The sequence below is a fragment of the Oppia nitens genome, unplaced genomic scaffold, assembly GCF_028296485.1.
Source record: "Oppia nitens isolate AA-2021 unplaced genomic scaffold, nextdenovo-longstitch-racon4-pilon3 scaffold5_pilon_pilon_pilon, whole genome shotgun sequence".
In the NCBI taxonomy this organism is placed as follows: domain Eukaryota; kingdom Metazoa; phylum Arthropoda; class Arachnida; order Sarcoptiformes; family Oppiidae; genus Oppia; species Oppia nitens.
The window spans coordinates 5,513,150-5,539,962 of NW_026533243.1; the positions used below are offsets into that span (position 1 = coordinate 5,513,150).

Below are 26,813 nucleotides of genomic sequence, written 5' to 3' on the forward strand. Positions count from 1 at the left end.
TATTTTTTTTAAATATAAATAAATATGATATTGATATACCAAATAGCGATATCAACATTTTGAAAACTATATAATTATATAATATTATATAAAACATAACAAACTAATGTAAATTAGATGTGTCTAAATTGYAAAATATAATTGTTATAGTTTACTAATGTCATAATTTTTTAAAAACTACTCTTTAAATGTCAATAATAATTAAATGCATTATATATATAGAGATATAGTGATGAAAATAAATGCTAACATTTTTACAATATCTGTATTAAAACAAATATATATTTATCTACAGTATAGCTATAGTTATTATTTATGTATATAATAAATTTTAGTAATTTTATAAAATTTGAAATAAATCACTTATATTATGTAATTTATTATAATGTATTAAATTTTGTTAAATAACTAATTTATTAATTTGTCAAAACATTAACGTAAAAATAATTACAATTATTATAATATTATTGTGAGTGTTATACTTAAAGTTGTGATACCAATATGTAATGAACCATAACTTAAATACTAATTATTATATATAATCACACAATTGCTTATTTGTTGTACAGTTATGTTAGAGTTATGAATATCCTATTATTTATTAATGACTATAAATTAAAATCACTTTTATTATTGATATTTTCTGATTTATCATTTTGTTTACTCTTATTATTATTATTACTTCAATACTCTCTTTAAATTAAATCATGAAAATGCTAGAATAGCATTACCAGAACAAACTTACTAAACAATGCATTCATACTATATATCTAATTGTTATGTCTGGACATTTTGTCTAACTCACCCATTTTATTTCTAGCCCACTCTCCCCACTCCCTCACTCCCCTAAACTTATAAAATTACTTATTTAATCTATAATACACTTAACAAAATATACAGTCACCCACTTTTATGAATAATATGAATTTATTAAAAAAAGTAAATAAAATTTTGATTAAAAAATATTTGGCGACCATTTGAACCACATGTTCATCAATAGATTATATATTACTCTATAGATAATCCTATTTAACTTTTATGATGGTCTATTCGCATCTAAAGTGAAAATTTTGAAATTTGTAAAAAATGCGAACATACAGTGTATGTCATATACACTTAAATATACATAATTTCCAGTAAAAATCTTTCAAAGTTTTTTTTGTTGTTGAATATATCATACATTTAAATTAATAAGTAAAATAAAAATAACAATTTTTGTTTGTTAAATAAGTATAATTTTATTTGTTATCATAAATTATCCAAAATAAGTTTACAATCTATATATATATTGATAATTATTAGCTAATTGAAATTTAATAATTCCAATATTATAAATTGGATTAACTTTTTCAGTTCATTTATATCATAAACTTAAATATTTTCAATTTATTTATTAGATATATATATATAAGTATGAGATCTGTAGTGTTGACTAATAAAATAAATATCAAACAACTCATACAGAATATTCTTAATCAAGAAGATAATTCTTTAGCCGCGAAACTGTCAATAATGGCGTTATTTTAGTCAATTTCACACCTTTTTTAAATCTGAAGCCCTCTTCGTTTAAAAGACAAGCCCTTAAATTGTTTGCCAATGAATTATCCATTGCTTTCTTTATTACATTCATTTCTAAATTAAATTATAATTTAAATTTTCAAATAAACAATTATTTTAGTTATATCACAATAAATTAATAAAATTAATATAAAATGATATTTATAAAAAAAAAGTTCAAACCATTGCTTTGAGATGCTATTGCTTTTCCATTGATTCCTGGGCTCTGAACAAATGCCATACATTTGCTGAGTGGCGTACAATTGGTGACAACATATGTGGAACAGACAAACAATAAAATCCATACAAACTTTACTGAAGACAACATCGCTTTAACCATAATATAAGTGCGACAAAGTATTGTTTGATATGATATTATCATAATTTGATTCAATCCTATGATCAAAATCAAGATATCGTTATATATTTTTATATGACTCCAAATGTGCGCATTTCTTGTTTGGATTTTATCAGTTTTTTTTATTACTTATCGTATTTAACTCTCAAATTAGATTATTGTATTAAAAAATAGTCCATTAATATCTCAACATAATTTTTAAACTAAAAAAACATTAAATTAGCATTAAAAGCAAAATAAAACAAAATATCATTTATTCAAATTAAGTATTTCTAATGAAAAACATTTTAATTTTAAATGTCTTAGTTTGTTAAATAATTTTAATGCATACAAAATTTTGAAATACTTATTTAATTATTAATTAAAAATAAAACAGATTTAAAAAAAGCTTAATTTACTAAATTAAATAACTTAAATATAAATAAGTTTATCTCAATAAAAACATTGAAAAGTCAATAATTAATATACTGTTTATTATTAATGTATTCAACAATYATACTACGCAAATAATTTTAAAAGATTTTATTTATTATTTATTATATGAAAATGTTAAACGTTATAATAAAATATTAATAAAGTTAATATTTTTTTTATAAAAAAATAAAAGTAAATTATTTTAGACTATAAGGATTAATACTTTACCTAATGATTACTAAAGATCTGAGAGTCAACTAAATGTTACCATGGTAGTTTTTTTAATTAATAATTATACTGGATAATTTATACATTTACTTAATAAAAATTACCCACAAATAAAGTTATGTAGAATTTTATTAATTAATTTAATTCATAATAAACTCAAATCTAAATTTTACTTTAGATTGTAATGCTTAGAACAAAGGTTGATATAATCAATAGTTTAATAAATATTAATTTACATTAATTAATATTACATAAAATGACGTTTTTCAGTTAATGTATAATTGATTCAATTAGTATTTTAATAGATATTTTGCAACTAATTAAATAAACTACAGTATATTTATTTTCTATTATACAAATTTTAATATATTTACTAAAATCTTATATTATAAATATAGATTTTTTAAATAAATGATTTATAATAAGATGTATGATATTTAAAATGAAAAATTTATCAAGATTACATTTAGAAAGACTCAGCTATATAGACTAATTCATCATGGTTGTTTTACCAATGTRTCTATAATGTTACTTAAACAAAATTAGCTTCAAAAGCATCATGGTGACGGTTATAATAAGTAAATTGAAAATGTATTATATGAATATATGCAGATATTAAATGTAAATTTATAATTTAAACAATTTTACTCTCAATTTGTCTTTACTTATAATTTTAATGACAGTATATTTTTATTTGATTCATTGAATTTATATAATAATAATCTTATTTTATCAATCTTTAAAAAGTTACTTTTTGGTAGAATATTGTTATATTAAGTTTCAAAAGTTATTTTATTCAATCATAATGTGATCTATAGTTTGTAAATAAATTATACCAAAATTTTGAATATCTTATTGTAATTACATATAAGATTTCATATTTATGACATTCATTATTGTTTCATAAGTAATACATATTTTTACCTTTAGATGAATTGTGTTTTAAAATTATAATAAAAATTAATTAATTATAAAAGATTAATAAAATTTAATTTAAAAAAACTTTTATTGAATAAATATTTCAGAGCATGTTATTATTAATGTAAATTTAACACTATTTTACTTAGCTTTTTATAAAAAGCATTTTATTAATATTAATTAATTATTATTGACAATAAACAATGTAATTGTTGGTTGTGTTGTAATCAATAATAAAATTTATATGGTTTTCAATTTATACGTTTATTTTTAGATTTTTGCAAATTGTTTTGATTGTAAACTGAATTTAATTATTAATTAAATGCATTTTACACTGTCCTGTGAACTCAATGTCCTATTTATTTATTAGAAATAAATTATTAGTAAATTAATAAATATAATACTATTAAAAAAATATAACAAATAAATATTTATATGAAATCAAATGATTGCCTTTCAATGGTATTCGGTTTGAAAGCGATATCAATATTATCTTTGATTCTTCTCTTATATCTGAAGCCGTCGTCATTCATAAAGCAATCTCTCAATAGATTATAGATCTTATCGGACATCAAACCATTAACTCTGGCGTAGTTTTGTACACCTTTTACACAATTTTTTAAAATATATTATTAGTATTATTATATTCATTAATGTTTATTAAAATAACTATATACTGTAAGTCATTATAAAACTTAATTAGTTATTATTTATTGTATATCTAAAATAAATTATTTAGTGATTTAAAAATAACTTAATTCTTTAAATTGTGAAATATTGTTGTGTTTAAAGAATAAAAATAAATACCACATAATTGTTTACAATAATAATACTTAAATTATATATTTTATTAATTCAAATTCAAATAAGACATTTAATTTGAAATTAAAATTTTGTTGTTATAATATATACACTATTTTCCAAAATCAAGTTTTACTGTTTGCGGGTTTATATCTCAACAATGGTAATACAAAATATTATCAAATTTGGCTAAAATATTAAGAGACTCCCCGAAAACTTTTATAAAATTATAATTAATAGTTTTAAAATTACATTTAAAATGTGAAAAGTTAAAAAATACAATATTTTCCATTGAATACAATGGATTAACACTCACTAACTTAGTAAGTGTACATCAATTGAACACTCAAGTGGACTCCATTCAATTTGGTGTTATATGTTCAATAAATTAAATTGAATCAATAGCGAGAGTTAATGGTATTCACTTAAGTGTTAAACAATAGACAAATTTGTTTTTATATTCAAAGTTTTTTACATTTTTTCTATAATTTTAAAACTACTAATTATAAATTTATAAAAATTTTATGGTAAGTTTCCAGGGAATCTCTTAACATTTTAGCCAAATTTGATAATATTTTGTATTACCATAGATATATAAACCCGCTAACAGTATAATTTGATTTTGGAAAATAATGTATATACTGTTTAGAAGATTTTAAAACTATAAAATCTTGAAAATTGATATTTTTATTTGTTATGGTTGATTTGATATTAATTTATGGAAAATGTATGAATTTAATATAAAATATATTATTAATTTAAATAATATCTATGAAATATGTAAAGACAATATTTTTACATATAAAATTTTAAAATACATACACATTAAATACATTATAGTTGATTTTATTAAAGTTCAGACTACTAGAAATATCAACTAACAATATAAYAATATATATTAATTAAAAAATATTAATTAATTTATATTTCTAATTGGTATTAATAATTAATAACAATTATAAATGTTGTATAAAATTTTAAGTAACTAATAATAATTTTTTAAAATTATAATAAAATATAAATTATACATTACATACCACCAGCACTTTTAACTTCATTGCCTAATGTCATACAATTACGTTTAACATTAGTATTGGACATAACTAAAGGTAATAACGTTAAGATTATCATCCATCCAATCATGTTTAGTACAGACATATACTAAACAAAAATGTATTTAAATATTTCTTAAACTAATGTCTAACTATAAGACATGAAAATTTATGAAACTTGATTATATAAATTTTTAATTTATATATAGATTATGTATTTTACAAAAAAATGTATTTTCAGTATTTTATTTTAAAAGCCAATCATTATAAGTCATTCATTACACCTGAGAATAAATGAAGTAAATATTTATCTGAACTTAAGATATGACATCAATTTATCAAAAGACGACACTATAACTAATGTCTACAAACTTATAGATAACTTAATATATAATATAAAAATTTTAATTGTCTTATAATACGTATTGAAGTAGTTTTTTCAGTTAAATTAAATAATCATTTTTTATAGAAAATTTTATTGTTTCTCTTTACACTATTTTATATCTTATTAATAAAATAATGTTAACTAATATGTTTATACATTGTATTGTATAAAATATTAATAATTATAGAAATATAATATTCAATAAAAGAAATATTTGTGTAATACAACAATTTAATATACTTTAATTTTATTTTGATAAGTAATTAATTTAATATCATTAAATTAATTGTAATACTTTAATTAAAATAAACAATTTTAATAAACATTTTTTATTGCTATTGGCATTTAAACAAATAAACTACAAATAATTGAGAAAAATATATTATRTCATTGTTTTTAATTATCAGGTCAATGTTATTTTTTAAATATTTTTATTTTATTAATTGTGTCAAAAAAAGTAATTAATAACAAGAATTTTTTTAGTTATATTTATTATATATTTAATAAAAATTTATTAATAATGTTTGATCCAAATGGGGATCCGATGCGGCAATCGATAGGTTAGAGATTGGCTTTTCTTGAAACGAAATCCTTCGTCATTAATGAAACAATTTTTATATATTTCATAAACCGTTTCAAACTTAAGCTGATTTTTCTCAACAAATTCTTGAATACCTATATTTCATTTGATATAATGTTTGAATTTCGTATTAATTCATTTAATTTATATGTATTTTTATTTAACTATAATATTCACATTACACACACGCAAATAATTTTAATTTAATATAAATATAATACAATTTTTTATATTTTAAATTATCTAAATATTAATAAATTAGATTTTCCATAAAATAAAAAGTCAATCAATAATACAAAATTAAAAAATTATAATTTATCATTAAACAACACAAACAACTTAAAAATTAAAAATATAAACTAATTTACTAATCATTAGTTTATAAAATTGATAGTTTATATCAAACCTCCCGCATCTTCGAGTTGTTTACCAAACTCTAGACACTCGGCTCTAGTGGTTTGAGTTATAATGAATGGCATAAATGCAAACACAATCATAATTGCAATTACTAACGAATACATGATTATTATTAAACAATTTAAAACATTAGATATCAATTGTTTGAAACACTTGTTTAAAACTTAACTCATTTACTCGTGATTTATATACTCATATGAAATGTCTCTTAATATGTTTGAAATGACCACTGATTTTATAGTTTTGCTAAAAGCATAGCGAGTCAGTACATTATAGATTGAATTATTCATAAATTATTTAAATTTTTAAGTGAAATGTGTACTAACTATTACCGGTAATACTCTAATTAACTTTATTTATATTTATTTATATAATTTATATTCTAATTTAATGAAGAATATTTAAAATACTAACAAAACATATTAAACTCAAAGCACTTAAAATATTAGTCAAAAAATCATGCAATAAATTTTAAATGTAATTTTTATTTAATTATATTATAATTCTGTTTGATATCTATATCAATAAAATATAACATTCAGTTTACTACAAATATAATATATATTATACTATCATATTGTAGTTAAAAATCTTAGATAGCATTGTCAGAGCAAACTTTTAGATATTTAATATTTAAACTTATTTAATTGTTGACTCGGAATAATTTATCATATTTACTCATTTAATCACTTACCCACTCAACTAAATGTAAACTAAATTTATTAGAAAAGTAAAAAACAAAATATTAAAAAATAGGACATTATTTTACAGGCATTTCTATTATACATTTTGATACTCTATCCGAGTCTGAAATTATAATTTTACAACAATTTGAAAATTTAACAAATAATTGTTGAAAAACTAGAAACATATTCTTGAAAATTAAATAAAACATTGATAATAACACTGAATATATGTATAAAAATTTATAATTTAATTTATAATAAATAATAAATTAGTCAAAACTTATTATTAATTATTTCAATTTTATTTTTATACAATTATTTAAATATAAGTCAGATGTAAACTGTAAAGATATTGAATGTTATTCTACACTATAGTTATACAAAAGGTTATAATATGTATAATATACTGTATATATATATATATATAGTATGTTTGTTAATAGTAAACTAAAAGTCAGTTGACACTAAATATTATAAATATTTATATTTATTTTGTAAAATAAAATAAATTATTACATGATATTAAAAGATATGATTCGAAAAAAGATCTATAAATTTACAATATATTTGATGAATGATGTCTTTTATGTTAATTATAGAGAGTATATAAATTTATCGGTAAATATAAAAGATATTAAATCTCTAATGATTTGCTATTAAAAGAAAACTTATATTATAATTACTGTATATAATATATTATACAGTATTTATATCATAGTATAATATTTATGAATATCTAATTAGTTTAGAATTAATTAATAAAAAGTTAAGTCAATTATGAAAAATTAAAAAATTGGGCCATAATGTCATATATGTTTGACAATGTAACGTAATTTTTTGATCGACACATAACACATTAAATAGTCATCTAATAAAATTAGACTAATATATTCAATATTAATTGAATGTATATTAACTTAATGATTGTTTATTGATTAGGGATGTGTAATACCATTATAAATAGGGTTGGGTTGCGAGGCATACACCGGGTTAGGTAATGGGTGAACAATGATTTAACCGAACGTAAGTTTTAGCTGAACGTAATTTCTGTAAGATATTGTAGAATGACATATACCCCAAAAATTGTTAGACAGGTCAATTTATTGAAACATAAATTTAGTAAAATATTTTAAATATTCTAATAGTGTATACAGTATTTATCAATTCATATTTATTGTAATATTCAATATTATCATATTTTTTGGTTACTTTTGAAAGATACAATTATTTTTTATGATTAGTAGTCTTGAATGTTGATTATAACAATATTAATTTAGTAGCTTTGATATCATATTTCTCTATCTCAATGTTTTCTGTATATTTTATTTTTCAAAATTTATGTAACTTTAAAAATATAGATCTATTCCCATTAGTGTTTTGTTTATATTTGATACTAAAATTTTTAAATATACTACTTATCCAATATTAACTCATATATACATTAAATATTTACTTTTATTTTTCAATATTTATTTTTCTAGTTATATTTTAAATTTAATTTGCATTTAAGTTTAAATTAATATTAGAAAATATTTTATGCATGTCATTAAAACAGTATCCGGTTTTATTACAATATTTAGTCAATATTATTAACTATTAATTATTATATTAAATATTATATTTTAATATAAAGTTAATTTTTGTTTAAATTTAATATTAATATTAATTTACACCAACGATTTATACACATTGTATATTAAACATGACTTAATTCATCAATAATTATAGTTAACATGATAAAATTGTTCCTGATACTTTAACATTATATACATTATATAGACAGTATATAGTAATAATAATTCAAAAGCTACTATTAAAATTACTATACAATGTTAAAGTATCAACAATTTATCAAGTTAACTTAATTATATGCTTATAAATTATCGTATATTTTTCATGTAATTACTGAAAGTAAATCATTATTTTTATAATTCAACTGTTAATTATTAAAAGTTAATAAATATATTGTAAAATTTAAAAATATATTATAGTATATGTAATACATATAATAAATATAAATGTTTATATGTTTAGTCATAAATTTTTCAATTAAAAACWTTAAAAGTTTATTCAAAATTAATTAAAATATCAAGTTTAATAAATWAWTAAATTATATATTTTTAATTTGATTAAAAATATTTTTAGATAATGACATTTTAAATAWTTATATATTTCTTATAAATATATGTTTAAAGTATTGTATGAAAATTGACTAACTTTTAGTTATTTTTGAATTAACAAAAACAATGGAAAYTAATATWTTTTTTATCAATCTATGAACTATTTGTAAAACATGAGACAAATATTTAATTTAAATAATAAATAGTTTTGTTTTTACTTAAAAAAAACTTTCCCATAAATATATATTTTGTTTATAAGTTGTTGTCCACTATTAGAGGCAACTGTTTTTTTATTAACCAATTTATAGCTTTGTTGTCTCTCAATGTTTATTTGAATTATAAAAAACCAATCTATCAGTGAATACAAAATCTAAGACTTTAAGCGCAATAATCAATAACAGTAACCGATCTCAGAGTTGACAAAACTTTAACAAACAATTTATAATTTATGAATACAACTGTTGCCTCAATACTTAATCCTCTACTGGAGTACTAATGGAAACAATGGATATGACCTTTGATTGGTGACTACCGAAGCCATAGACCTCAAGAGCATAGAGTATGAAATGCCTAAATGGGATATAGGATCCAGTTTTAAGAAATATATTCATTTTGATGTACTTTTATATGTTTTCTATTGATTATATTATTAGTTAATTATTAATATTTGTTGTATTTAATCCAATTTATTTAATCAGTTAATCAAATCAAGTGTCCCATTAATTGCCAGAAAAACTAAAAACTTAAGACTAGTGTTTTGACAAACGGCTGACACCCAAACCCGACTCCTCAACACAAAACTACCGAAAATTATATAATAATAATAAACTATCTATAAAACTGCTAATCTTACATATTTAATATAATTATGCTTATAATATGTTAGAAAGTATTGATATTAATACAAATTTGTTAACTAAATGATAATTAAACTATAAGTTATTCAATATGAATGTATGACTACTTTCTACATTAAAGCTTTGATACTATTTTACAGATGTTTGCAAAGTTTAGTGTAATTAATAAATTATTTGAATTGTTTATCAAAATTTGTAACCATTTGTCTCTCTAATACCCAAACCGTTCACTCGGTTCCCATTTGAGACTCTATTGGATCGCAACATAAATATTATACACTATATAGTCTCTATACTAATGATTACATCATATATTAAAAACTTTATGAATATTCATAAAATAGTTGCAATAGTTGTGCGCATAATATGAAGGCTTCACTGCCATTGAAAGTGGTTTACAGACAATACAAACACACTGTAAGACAGTTATGATAAACATTTATAAGTCTTCAATATATGTGTCGACATATTAAACAAACCTTTCATTTATTACTAAACCAAACCACAGATAACAATGCATTTGGACTCAAAAAACTACAATTGTATTCAAAATGTTTCCACAATTAAGAGTAAGATTTTAAAAATAAATAATTATTATATTAATAATATATGATTTGAATATAAAGTTAAATATTTATTGAAAATATTATAAAATTATTAAATGTTAATAAATTATGTATACATTAAGTTTAATATTATACAATATAATCTAATTTAACATAATATCTTATATATATATATAAATTGTCCATGTTCAATTCAGTAAATTACCATTGATTGATGGATTACATAGGAGTAGACATTTATGTAAATTCTCTGCCAGAAGTGGTGACATTGTAATGACAATATGGGTTGGACTCCGAGGCAAGAGAGTGACAAAAAACACGATTTCGTATTTGTTGTCTATAGAGTTGGATCTGTTTAACAGTGACATCGATTAACAAAACTTATAATCAAATGTCGACTCCATTTAGTTGATGACAATATCGATGAGTAGACCAAAAGTTGCCTAAAAACTGCCAAAATATTATATTAAGACCATTGAGTCTATTGAGAGTCAGTTGTTATAATGCGCTCTCGGTTCTACAGTCTTATACCCCACCCCATACCCCTCTCCTCCCCWCCCCACACACACCCCCACCTCATACACACACAATATTGTGAATCTGCTAATGTTTTGATGTTCTTGTATTAGTTGTTTATTTTTTACAGCTATTTGTTTTCAGCTCAAGATATTGGAGTCAATATTATAACAACTATCGGGTAAGTGATGACTGATTATAGTTAAGGGAATAACTTTTGAATTCAGTGATTGTTTTTGTATAACACAATAAAAACTAATTTATTTATGAATAGACACTTTAATTTAATTTTTTAATTTATTAATAGATATTTCTTTACATTTTGACATTTTTCATTGAATTTCATAAATATTACAAAACTATTAGATTTCTTGAATTCAAACAATTATTACAAGACTTTGCAACTATTGATACACAACTACCTGTTGATGACTTCAATTAATGACCAGTTAATGATTAAATGATAAACTATAGACAAAATAATAATAATAATAATTTTYATATTTTTATTTATAACATAAAAATTATATACAATAATATAAAAATTGATTGTTATTTATATATAATTTATAATTTAAAATAATAAACTGTAAAAACAATGAAACCAAATATAACAACACTTATGGAGACATTGAAGATAATTAAATATATGAAAAGGTTGGGAATGGTCTCAATATAGAGTCCTAAGAAATATGGAATCCATATGTTTATGGAATCGGTAGCGAACAACAAGAATCCGGCGATTTTGTCGTTCACTTCCATATGTTGTTTGATTAGACTATAAGTGGCCGCATATATGGGTGAAAAGCCAATACCGGCACTCAAACAGCCGATCCATACAAATGTCTGTGAGCTTTGACCCAATATAATGACAAACATTGCAATAAATATGATACAGAAGTGACTTTGTATCAAATGTTGTGGTTTTACTTTGATTGCTATGAGAGCACTGATTCCGCGACCCATTGTATAGCAAAGAGCTGACGTCGAGGCTATTTCTGCTGCCTTTTTGGCCGACAATTTCAATGGTATGTATTGTAGATATGTTGATATAAACTCAAGATATAGAATCTCAGTTGACATATAAAATGCCAGAAATAATCCGTTTAGTGATACAAATAAATAGAGAGAATATCTCTTCTTAGTCGTCGCCATATTGTTGTCTTCGAAATCTTCGTAATTGTTTTGTTGTTTGTATTGATATTTATTGTATATTAACATCACTGATAGCATTAAAGCCCCTAAATTACACAAAATTGTTATTTATTAATACATTATTTGTAATAATAAGATGATATGCAAACCAATTAATGTAAGAATTCCGCTGATATAATAAGGAGTCTTTAATTGACTCCTGCGTTCATTATCATCAATCAGTGACCAATCTGTGACACTAGTACTTGTATTTGCAGTCAAATGACCCGYTAGGTATGGTTTGTCAATAAGTGGACCAATAATAATACCGATTCCGTAGGCAAAGCCAGACATTTGAAGAAACGGTCCGCACTTTTGTTGCCACAACTCTATGAGCCACACATTGTTGCCGATATCGGCCACTCCCTGACCAAAGAAGGATATCCARACTAATATGTAAAGTAACCACARGTTTGGTGAATATGGCATAAAAATAAATGCCAGTCCACTGAATACTAATAATATTATAATAGCAATTTGACGATCGATGTATTTGTAGAAAAAACTAACTARATAACATAATTATTTTTATCACTATTAAAATAACATGAAATTAAATAAATATTACATATAAATCCAAACATATGACCACTATTAGCTAAAATGGCCAAAAATGATATATTGTTCATTGATGTGTGCATTAGATACTTGAAGTCTACAAATGTTGGCCCCATTACGGCCAACGAAATTCCCTGAAGTAATATTAAATAAAATTATTTATAATTAAAAAAAATAATAAAAAACTAAAAAATGAAACTTACAAAAGTCATATGAATCCAATATATAATGAGTGTATAGCATATTTTGGACCATTTGGATTTTTCAACAAATTTACTTTGATTATTGTATAAATTTTCTGTATTATTACAATTTGTATCAAGCATATTTTCTGRCATATTTATTCATTTATTTTTTTCAAATAAAAAATAAATATATTAATGAATTAAAACAAAATCATTTGAAAAAAATTTAACAAACAATAACAATATTATTTCTTTTGTTGGCTTTTTTGTTAATTTATATTTAACCCTAATATAGCTTATTAAAACATTTTACTKTATTGTTTTTAATTGCTAAATGAATCGAAAGTTTTAACAAATATTAAATAATAAACACTTGCGGTTAAAAAATTGTTCACTTAATGTTTTATATCGTAATAAACTATCTATTTATACTATTATTACAGTATACTGTAGTACTAACATATTGTATTAATYTAAAAATATTATAGTTTTAAATACTGATTTTAAAAATCATTTTAGTTATTAAGTTAATTATTTTTACAAAAATTAAATTAAATTTTAGATAAACTTTAGGTATAATAAGATATCAAGGATATAAAACTATTCATAATAAACCAGTGAATATAGTTTTTTTTGTCTACAATTCAATAACACTATTATTATTTATAATAATTGGGTTAAATGTTGTTTTTAATAATTAAAATTAAAATTAATTCAATATAATTATGTGAAAAATATTAAAGATGATGTGTTATATTAGTCAATGTGTTTATATTAATCAATGATACAGTACTTGTGGTTTAAAATGAACTCTCAATGAAATTTTTGCGAAATTCTATTGTTTTTAATTTATTTTTACAATTGTGTTATAATAAAAATAATTTATTAATACAACTTTATTTTTAATAAACAAAAATATTTATTTTTTACTAAGAACTAACTTAGAATTATAAAGTTAGATTTTTAARAATATAAACAAAGTAATTGTTAATTTTACAGATATTAATTAAAAAATTAAAAATATTTTTATATATAGTAGTATATTAACTAACTATTATTAATAGCATTTGTCTAAAGCAAATGTTTTTAAAACGTCAAAAAATAAAAGTCATTTAAGAATTATTATAAATATATGAATATTAATATATAAATAAACTATTTGTCATTTTTATTTTTTAAATGTCAAAATAMAAATTTATATTTTATTTACTATAAATTATAGTTTGTCCGACAAAAAAAAATCTGATACAAGAAAGTAATGAATATCTTAATATTTGGCATTTAGTATAAGTTAGAATAAATATATTTTTTAATTTATAAAAATTTTAATYTTAAAAATTAAGATTAAATAAGATTATAAAAGATTGATATTTTGAAAACTGTATTATATAATTGAATTGTATTATATAATTTTCATTTATCAGATTGTATTGTCCGATATTTTTAATAATTAATTGTTTTAATATGAAAATTGTGATTTTAAAAAATTGGTTGTGTGTTTTTTGTATATTTTTCTACAATATATATATATAAGTTTTATTTTATGATTATTTGCTTTATGATTATTGATTATTAAAGCATTTTGTTTGATTAGATTTGAAAAATAACATTAAATACTTGATAAATATGTTTTTGTCATATTTTTATTACTAATTAAGTCATTTTTAATCAAATTATTGACACTTTAAATTTAGTAATAATATTATATTAAGCAATTTATTTTTTGTCGAAAAAATCTATTTTGTTCTAAAATATTTACTAATATTATTACTATTATTATTATTTAGTATATCAAATAACTTTTGTTTGTTTGCAACTTTTATCAAAACAACCCTGATTATAATATTAATAAAATGTATGTTTAGTATATTAATAATTAACTGTTATTCATTCTAAACTTATAGTAKTTATATTAATGACTTTATATTTTTTTATTCAATACATATTGATATTGTAATTTAATAATCAAACTTAAATTATACGAAAATAAGGTATCCATAAATCAAATAAAAGTAATATTAATGTAAGTTTTGCTTACTTTGTTGATCACAACTTTGTATCCGCAAACTAGCGGTAAATTTCTGGACAATTGTTTCGAGGAGATCGGCTCCTCTTCATCAGCAGTARTGGTCAACTGAGGGTCAGACCTGACACTTACAGTTGCCTTAATAGCCATAAGTGAAGTCAGGRTTAGGGAGAGATATGTGATAATTGGTATCATATGTGATGTTAGGGTTTGTTTTAAATGTTTTTAAATGTCTTAAATTTATTTATTTACAATTATAACATAAAATTCACATAATATACAACTTGCCAACAGAACAGCCCTATATTAGGGACATCATTGGGATTACAATTATTATTAATTAATGACAGATATGTGTCTGGAATACATGTTTTTGCATTTTGTTGATCATTTATTAACATATTATTGTTTATTTTTTCTGTCTCTATTTTCCAACTTTCCAAAAATAATCTAGATTTATAGTTATTTTCAGTATATATAATTTTTGGGTTTTCAAAATTAATTTTATGATTGTTAGATAATGAATGAGAAGCAATATTATTATCAATATTATTTTTAAACAATGCCAATTTATGTTCATTAATTCTATGTGATAAATTTCTTTTAGTAGTACCAATATAACTGGCCGTACATTCAGAATTTATTTGATAAACAATATTATTTTTAATATCTTTAGATTTTGTTGTTTTATTTGGCTGTTCTGTTGGCAAGTTGTATATTATGTGAATTTTATGTTATAATTGTAAATAAATAAATTTAAGACATTTAAAAACATTTAAAACAAACCCTAACATCACATATGATACCAATTATCACATATCTCTCCCTAATCCTGACTTCACTTATGGCTATTAAGGCAACTGTAAGTGTCAGGTCTGACCCTCAGTTGACCATTACTGCTGATGAAGAGGAGCCGATCTCCTCGAAACAATTGTCCAGAAATTTACCGCTAGTTTGCGGATACAAAGTTGTGATCAACAAAGTAAGCAAAACTTACATTAATATAATAATGAGTGTCGAGAACTACAAAAAACTTAATAAATTAATAAATAAAAGTAAGTTTTATATAATAATAATAATATAGTAATTGATACTAAAAATAATACAATATTCATTACATTCTTACAAAATTAAAATCAAATTAAAAGTACAAGAAAATTATTTACCAAAAAACACTAAATAATATAAATTAATAAATTGTTACTTTTTTAAACAGAATTTATATTTGATTAATATTAATATATAATTTAAATAAGTAATATAAATATTTATATGTTAGATATAATAAATATAAATTCTTATTTATAGTTTTTTATTAAAAAATTTCTAATATAATTTATAGTTAGCAGTAAATTACAATTTTATTAATTTATTTATAGCATGTTTGATACATAAACTAACATTAAGCTAGTTTTCAGTAAACTTGTGAACAATATTTTATATTTGTTGACATATTGTAATTCAAGTACAATTTCATAGAGTAATACTAATTAACAGTTAGAATAGACAATATTTTCTAACTCAGTATATTGTTACTAATATTCACAACAAAATAGTTAGTTTTTTTCACTATTATATTTATATTTATTCATTACAGTAAGTAAAATGAATAAAATAAGTTTTAAATAATAAAATATATAATATTATTATAATATTTATATAATTTGGATCAATACATCTATATCATGTTAAGAACAATTAATGTTTATATTTTTGTTACAATGTTATAGAAATATTTTTAAAAATTTTATAAATAAACAATAGTCAAAAATAGTCATATTATACGATACAATATTGATGCGGATTTTAATTTGTTTAATTCGATAGTATATAAACCAAAAATTATATATAAAATAGTCAAGTATTAGAATGTGAAATCAATAATTACAGTATTATCATATATATATATATAATATTTTATATATTAAAAATACTAATATTATTATATTAATTTTTTATAATGCATATTTAGTGTTAAAATGTTAATATCCCGACAAATTAAACATAAAGATTTGCAAACTTTTGATAAAAGTGTGAAAAATGTTCAAAATGAGGCAATTATTATCGGAAAATTGGAGAAATTTATAGTAAAATATTATATAATAATTAGTCAAACATTTGATGACTATGTTTTGGGAAACTTAACAACTATAAGAAAATATAAATTATTATTTATGAAATTATCTCTATTGTTGATCGGTATTAGATTTTCTGTGACCTCTATATTCAACAAACAATGGCTATTATATGTGATGTGTGACTGTCATTACGTGTTGGGTCCGCAACGGCTCTTCTCAGCGATGTTAGGAAGCGCTGGATTTCTCTTCTTTTTCATTGCACTTACCATTCAATCTCATGAACTAAACGGAACTCTTGATGTGATCGCCTATTTGGCGGCCATTAAGAATGGACACAATGAACATCAATTGTCATCACAATATCACCACAAGTTTGTCGTTAATTCAAATATAGTCATTAAATATTTTCTTTATCAACCATTTTATCCGTTGACTATATTTACATCAATTGTGTTAATAACACCAACAGTTATGGCATATTTAGATAATAACTATTACTATTCAATAGTTGGTATAATTGTTTGGAATATAGTGTCAGTTGGATTCTGTATTAACCTTTTTGGTACCACCGCTGGTGGCTTTAGTGTCTGGTTTATGACAGCATTGTATCTGAAATATCAATTCATTGAAGTGAATCAACAGATCCGACAAAGTTTGAGAACAAGTGATGTCTTGCTTTTGATAAATGCCTTTAAGAAACACGACTTTGTTTCACAACAAACTCATAAACTAAAYCATCTCTTCAAATACATACTACTAGTGCTCTACTATATGGCTACCCCTACCATATATATCTTGGCTTATATGATACACTCGGACTCCTCGCAACTATACCTCCGTTTGTGGGCTATTTTCACATTTTCTTTATTATCGGTAATTTTATTCACTATTAACTTGATTTGTGCCCTTTTCTCACGTCAGGCACATAAGCCATGTCTTAATGTCCACTCATTTATTGCTAAAAATAAATTAAAGATTTCAGACAAATTAAAAATAAATCAATTTATTGAGAAACTATGCGGACCTGATATTGGCTTTTATTGCTACGATTTGTTTCCTATGAATAACAATGAATTTTTTCAATATGTAACCAATGCTACCACTTATTATATTTTATTTCTTACTGTTATTCAATTTACACCAAATTTAATTTAATTATAGCTAAATTTAGTATCACTTTTTATGTACAAACAATTATGGACAAAATAATTATTATATTAATTGCTGTTTAAACTGTTGAAAAATATCATAGTTATAGTTAATATTACAATCAATATCACATTAGTTACTTATTCTTTAATATGAAACTTATTTTTTATTAAACAAAGTTGTTATACAATACATAACTTAAATAAAATATCAATTAATAATTTTATAATATTATAACTTTTTATATATTAGATTTGTGTAAAATATTTTTTGTAAGCTTTAGTAATTTGTCGCAAATAATTAACTGTAAAACAATAATAAAAAATAAAGATATTAATGTTATATAAATAGATATTTATGAACTAATTACAATGTATTTTATGAATATMCTATTATATAAACTGCTAAAACTTCACACAAATTATTTATTAAAATTATTTAAAGAGATGACTCATATCATTGAGATTTTCAAAAATAATGGACTAATTTTGTCGAAACATTTTATTGTTGAGAATTGCGGTCCATTTGAATGTTCTTAACGTATATTGTATTAAAAACTTAACATTAATGCAATGTATAAATGTTTTTTAATGGCATATAATATTTAATGATATTAATGATTAACATTTTTCATATTTAATTATAACATATTGCGTCTTCTTTGACAACTATTTATAATTTTATAAATTCACAAAATAAAAATGTATAATAATTATTTTTAATCTTAAAATTATTAATAATAAATTTTAATTTTTAATAAAATAAATAAAATAATTTTGAATAGTCTAATGATCTTTAGCTCTCATTATATGAATGCTCGGTTTGCTGTGGATTAATATCAATACTTTATTAAATTAGATATTATATATGAATTATATTTTATCTTAAATCTGTATATTATTATTAATAATGTCATTATTATAATAATTGTGATATTTTTACTAYTGAAGAGTTTGCTTAAGACAATTAGCATTTTAAGACAATATCCAACCGGACATAAAGTTTAAAGATTACAAGATTTACAGAATATATTTAATATAAAAATGTTAATCTAAAATTAATTTTCTTTTGTCAATATTGATTTRCTGAATAAATATTATATATAATTTTTATTTAAAAAACATTAATATTTTAAAGAAAATTTATTAAAATTTTAGAAAATATTTAAAAACTAATACTTTACTATTTCTATTTATTATTTAAATGAAATCTTTAGTACTTTAAAATATATATTTAAAATTAATTTATCAAAATTAATTAATATTTATTGAGAATTATTAGTTTACATGACTTACTTATTTAGTATAATATTATACTGTATTTGTATATTTTATTTGTTAATATTATCTAAAGTATATTTGAATTATGTTTTATCTAAATTAAAATAATTACCTAAAGAGTTAACAAATTTTGAATAAAATGTATTTTGATTTACTCTATATATTTAATATTTGMTATTTTAAACTCATCGTTACATTAAATRATTAATCTTTTTTTGGTTTAACATATGAAAAATATTTCTTAAAATAAAACATATAAATTATATAAATAACTGTATATTTGGTTGATTACAACTTTTTATATGACAATATTTAATTTAGATTTAAAATTATTTTATTTATGTTAGTATAGCTGTTAGTTTTGCATGATAATTGTATAAAGTTTATTGACTTAAAATACTCCTTTTAAATGATACTGTAAATTAAATTATACTCTCTATTATATTTATAGTTAACAGTTTACTTGTTTTATTTACTTAAATAAATAAATATATTATAAACTAAATCTAAAACTATATTAAAAAACTTATAAATAGTGAATAAAAATAGTGCTTTTTACATAAGGCGTTGTTCACATATTACGTTCGCACTTGAGGGAGGGGGGTTTAGCCAAAGCGAACTTTTGCGAACGAGGGGGAGGGGAGGGGTAGAGACTTTAAGAACGTTCGCATTTAGATAATATCTTATTTCTTGTAATAGGGGGGGGGGTAGCGGTTAGGGATAAGCGAACGTAATATTTTTAAATGACTACATGCGAATAATTGCGAACATAGGGGAGGGAGGGTGTCTAAATTTCTTAAAAAGTGCGAACGTAATATGTGAACAACRCCTAACTAATATTTTAATTTATTTARTTGGCTGAAGTATTTAATATAAAAATTATTTTATACATTTATTATAAATTTTATTTAGATTATTTTTTATTTAATTTACAACTCATTATAACATATTACAATGGTAATTAATAAATAATATAATTAATATATTACACAAATAAATTATTTCTAGTCATTACTATATAAAGAATACAAATAATGTAAAATTTTTGTTTTTATTGATATAATAGTTATTTTTATAAATTATTATTTTTTATATACTCTATTATATTTATTATTTGATTATACAGTATAAAGTATTTTAACTTTTATATAATAAGTATAAAACATTGTACATAATAAAATCGCACATTATARATAAATATACATTAGGAAATTTTTTTTAATTAATATTTAATTATAATCTACGATTTATAATTTTAGTATAATTTAATTAATCTACATTGATAAACAGTTATTTAATACATCATATTTATAATTTATGACAATGTATTTTATATTAAATAATTAGAATGTAATTATTTATAGCTAAAAGAGTAATATTTAATTACAACTTTTCTATAAATTGGAAATCAATTTACTATTATTTTTATTTATATCATATTTATTGGATATAACTTTTCTCAATTAATGACTTTTTAAATAACTAAAAATATGATCCATTATATTAAAATACTTAATTTATGATCATCATTGTTGTGTTATTAACTATTTGACTTAACTTCCAGTGCTTATATCATTTGCACGGTATTATAAAAAACAAAATAATCTGAAACCTAACCCTAAACTTACACCTGTTTTTTGTTRAAAATAAATTATAGATATTAACTAAAATTGATATTATCTTTGAGACCAACCTGGATGTACTTATAAAAATATTTATAACTTTTAGTTTATTAGTTATTTTTTTATATAAAAATATCAAATTAAAAAGCACAATCTATATAAAAAATAACATTTTATTGATTATTCTATATATTAATAAAATAAATATACCATAAATAATAAATTTATTACTTTATATGCAACAATTGCAGTAAACATAAATATAATTTTTATAAATAAAAATAATTTTACATTATTGACTTTTGTAGATGTATTTTATTACATATACTGTAGTATAGTAATAGTTAGATTAGTGGGTACTATAAATATATAAAATCAATAGTTTTTGTTGATATTATTAAATTAATTTAATTTTACAAACAAACYTATTTTAYCAKTACTAATATTATTTATAATTGCAAATATAAATAAAAAATTAAACTAAAATAAATTATTTCACTAATAACGATATTATAAAAATAGTAATACAATGACTTAATTATAATTATGATTTTATAATTAATTATTAATATTTATTACTTTTATAAATATATATATTTTTAATTTAGATTTTATWTATTTCTTACAATATATTTTTATAGTTAAGTTAGTTATAGTTAATGACTAAATAATATAGATTTTTATGTTAATTGCTATAACAGTATTTAAGTTGATATTATACTTACACTATACGTATGGTTAAGCAAAAAAAGAGTAATATGTGGTAAAGACATCTTAGCCCTCCTGAGATCAATTTTTTGATGTTATCCCCCGCCCACACATTTTGTCAAAATTAAAGAGTAAAAAGTAATTGATTCACCAAAAATATTTTTATAAAAATTAAAGTTTTACAATATAAGTATTAATTGATTTTTATTATAAATAAATAAAATAAATAACAAATATTAATCTAAATTTAGCAATTTTTGAAATATTGTTGTTAATAATGCAATAAAATTCTAACCCACACTCACTATATCCTCATTTTTAGATATTTTATATTTTATTTGACTCAATACAATACAGTACTGTATATCTCCACAATTATAAGTCTTGCTTAGCTTTGAATTATACAATAATTTATTTATAATTTACATAAATATAAATATATTTTTTATTTATTTCGTGGGAAATAATTTCAAATAAACTTTTATAATAATAATTAGATTAATAAATTAATTTTAAATGGCATATAAGTAAATACGATATACTGTATATTTATATATAATAYATAAATATACATTTAACTATACTGTATATTTAAACAAAGTWATTAATTTTTTAAATAATTATTTATAATTAATTTTTAATTAATTTTTTTGCATAGATTTATTTATAATAAATACTATTAAAAAAGTAAAAATTAAAAATATGTTATTATTATAATTGKATAATTTAATATTTGTATTTAWAAAATAATAATAGTTTATATCAAYTATTGTATATTTAAAAATTACTATTATGTTAATCATGACTATATGATGTAAATTACCTAATAGTTTGCAATTTTTATAAATTATTAAACAAATTTGATTACAATAAAGAAATCATTAAAATATATATCTAATTGTCTAATCGTGAACTCTAATATTTACTAAATTTAAATTTWAAATATTTTTTATACATAAGAGTTATATATATAAAATTATATAATTTTTTAAAACTATAATTGAATACAAATTCACATRCTTTTCATTAATATGTTTGAACTGATATTTTATTATTTAATATTATAATACWAAGCGATTACTATCKCATWGCCTTTTTTAATWAAAAAAATCGTTAACTCATTTTTAAAAATTAWGTTATTTTAAATCTAGATTTTATTAAATCAAAACACAATAAATCAGAAATTATATAAAGTTAAATATATAATGTGAAACTTAAACYTCTAAATTGTTTCAATAAGTATAAGTAAATAGCAGATATGATTGTTTTAAAATAAAAATGTTTAAAAATAAATGATTTGCAGATATGAGTATACAATAAATTATTTTTTACTGTTTTATTATTCATTTCAAACAATTTAGTTTTTAATCTAATAATAGTAACAAATATGAGTCTTATAATTCATATTTTAGGTGACATTTATTAAAAGTGTTAATACTGTGAAGGGAATTGTATTCCCGGTGCCGGCGGGTTGGGTATGTCACACACTTTAGTTTTTAAAAAAATAATTGATACACAAAATGTAATATACAAATGTTTTATTGAATATATAGCAGTAATAATATGAATATACAGTACAGTATAGTATACACTAGAAGACCCCGATTAGTACATTACTGGGGTTTTATATATGGGAACGGGTAGGCGTACCCTAAATACCCAATAGGGTATAGTGGGGTCCAATAGGGAAATACATTACATATTCCGCACCCGTATAAAATGCCTGACCCTAGGCATGTATAAACTTAAAATTTAATTATTAATTAATATATATATATATATTTATATTAAACATAATTTATGTATTTAATATATAATTAGCGTATTTTATGTGTATTTTTATAACAATTTTTGAATGATATTTGAAACACATGTTTTGGTTTTAATTCAATATATATAAAATTTTGTTTTGTTTTGTTTTTTTAATTAAAATTAATTATTATAATAATTTGGTTATAATTAGTATTAATAGTTAACAAATCAATAATAATAATAACAGTAATAGTGATAATAATATTAGTTTAATATTTATTTTTTTGGACTACTTTTTTGGAATTAAAGGTTTGTTTTTTTTTATATATATATTAACAATTAGTTAATTTTAGTCAATGAATATTAATTATAATTAATTATATTATATTTTGTAAATGATTTTTGTATATATATATAATATGTGTATAATATTAGTTAATAGTATTTTTTTTATGATATATATAGTTAATATACAGTATTTTTATGTTATATTAAAAAAATCAATTAATTTAAATAATAATATAATTATATGTTATTAATTTATACAGTAATTAATTGATTTATAATTTTTTTTTGTATATTAATTAATGTGATTTTATTAATATTATTTTTTTTTTATTATTTGCTAAACATTGTTTTTTTTTGCAATAGTATTGTTATGTTGTTTATTATATAATAATTATAATACAGTAATAGTAGTATTAATAAAGTAATTATTAATATATTTTAATATATTAATAGATAATAATATGATAGTTATAACACATGTGTTTGTCACGTGTTTGTTTGTTTTTTTGTTATGTGATTATAAGTAATGTTATAATAATAATAGTTTTAATAATAGTATGAAAATTACTTATAATTTATGTTTATATAAACATTGTATTAATTATATATATATATATATGGATATTTAATTTTGTTGTTGTTTTTTTTATTATAGGTATTTATAGTTATTTATAAATTTAATACTAATAATAATGGTTATAATAACTTTTTTTTTATTTTTTATAGTATTTTATAATTAATTATATTAGTAATAATAGCAGTTAATTGTTTATATTATATTATAAACAATTATAATAATAATATCTAACTAATTATAGTAATAATATATTAGTTATAATAGTAATAATAGGTTTATAGTTATAATAACTATAATTTATATTAAGCTAAAAATATTAATATTTTAGTGATTTTGATAGACAATGGGATCAATTGTTGGGTCAGATTAAGCAAACATTTAGCAATTAATAGCTTTTAATTTATATATCAATCAATAACTATTAATAAACTAAAAATTTTAAGTATAATTGATTTTTATCTTTAACTATTAAATTGATTTTATATTTTAAATATTAAGTTAATTTTTATAGATTTTTTAATTGATTTTATATTTTATTATGTTAAAGTGTAACCGAAATTTAAATAATAATAAAATAACACATTAATTATTATTATTATTATTTTTATTAATAATGTTATAAAATTATATGCATTATATAATATACTTTAACATTACTAATAATGATGATAGAAATCTTTTTAATATAAATATATATAATTTGTTTATTATTTATTTTAATTAATAATATATTTGTCAAATGTCTTGTAAGAGTAATTAATATATTAAATAAACATAATATAAAACAAGTTTTTTTAATAAAGAAAATTAGTTATTAATAATCAATAGTTATGTTAAAGTTTGTTATATATTTTTTTTATTAGTACTAATAAATAATAATAATAATAATAATAATGATAATAATAATAATAATAATAATAATAATAGTGGTAGTGATGATAATAAAAATAATAATAATATTTATTATTAGTTTTTTTTTTGTGTAGTAGTAGTAAAAATAGTTTATTTTATTATTTATAATAATAATAACATTAATAATGTTTTTTTTTAAATTAATAATATAGTTGATAGTAATAATAATTATTTAATTAATATATTTATGTTTGTAGTAGTAGTACTAATAGTATTTTTTTAAATTATAATAATTTTTTATGATAATTAAAACGATTTTTTAATTGTTTTTTTTTTGTAAAATTTTATATATATAGTGATATTTAATTATTATAAGATTTCCTAATAATTATTTAATTATTGTTATTATTTTCATTATAGTTTGGATAATAGTTATAATTTTTTTTGTAATAATAATAAAGTATTTTATAACAGTAACTTAATTATTATTATTTTTTACACTAGTAGTAGTAATTAATAATAATTTTAATAATAATTAGTAATTAGTTTTTTAATTAGTGTAGTTATGAAGATGTTTTTTTTTATTTATAATAATAATAATAATAATAATAATATATTAATTATTATTTTATGTAAAATTATTTATTTTGTTTTTTTTATACTAGGTATTATTTAATTATTATTTTTTTTAGTAACTGTCATAATAAAAATAGAAATATTTTTTTTATTTATAAAACTATAATACTAGTAATTATTTAATAATAATAATACGAATAATAATGTTTTGTTTTAAATAATAATAATAATATTTAATAATTATGTTTTAGTATAATAATTATAACAATATAAGTAATAGTTATTTAATTATTGTTATTATTTTTTGTCGTAGTAGTTATAATAGTAATGATAATAATAATAATATTAATGATGAATATTTATGTTTTTCTTAAATAATAATAATTATTATTATTATTTTTGTTTTTGGTAGTAGTAATAATAACTTTAATAATAATAGTGATATTAATAATAATAATAATAATAATAATAATAATAATAATAATAATAACTATATTAAATTTTTTTTTGTTT

The 26,813-nt window shown here is 19.6% G+C and overlaps 2 protein-coding genes across 2 annotated transcripts; both read right to left on the reverse strand.

Moving 5' to 3' along the window:
- Positions 1–1,471: 1,471 nt before the first annotated feature.
- Positions 1,472–1,988, reverse strand: LOC128961596 (uncharacterized). The gene is made up of 2 exons (XM_054307849.1): positions 1,741–1,988; positions 1,472–1,632 (listed from the first exon to the last, which is right to left on the reverse strand). The coding sequence occupies exons 1-2, from the start codon at positions 1,937–1,939 to the stop codon at positions 1,472–1,474; spliced, it is 360 nt and encodes a 119-aa protein (XP_054163824.1). The 5' UTR covers positions 1,940–1,988.
- Positions 1,989–11,579: 9,591 nt separating this feature from the next.
- LOC128961597 (sodium-dependent glucose transporter 1A-like) lies at positions 11,580–15,568 on the reverse strand. The gene is made up of 5 exons (XM_054307850.1): positions 15,431–15,568; positions 13,218–13,341; positions 12,760–13,158; positions 12,053–12,696; positions 11,580–11,585 (listed from the first exon to the last, which is right to left on the reverse strand). Exons 1-5 carry the CDS (start codon positions 15,566–15,568, stop codon positions 11,580–11,582), a joined length of 1,311 nt encoding a protein of 436 aa, XP_054163825.1.
- Between the last annotated feature and the right edge of the window lie 11,245 nt (positions 15,569–26,813).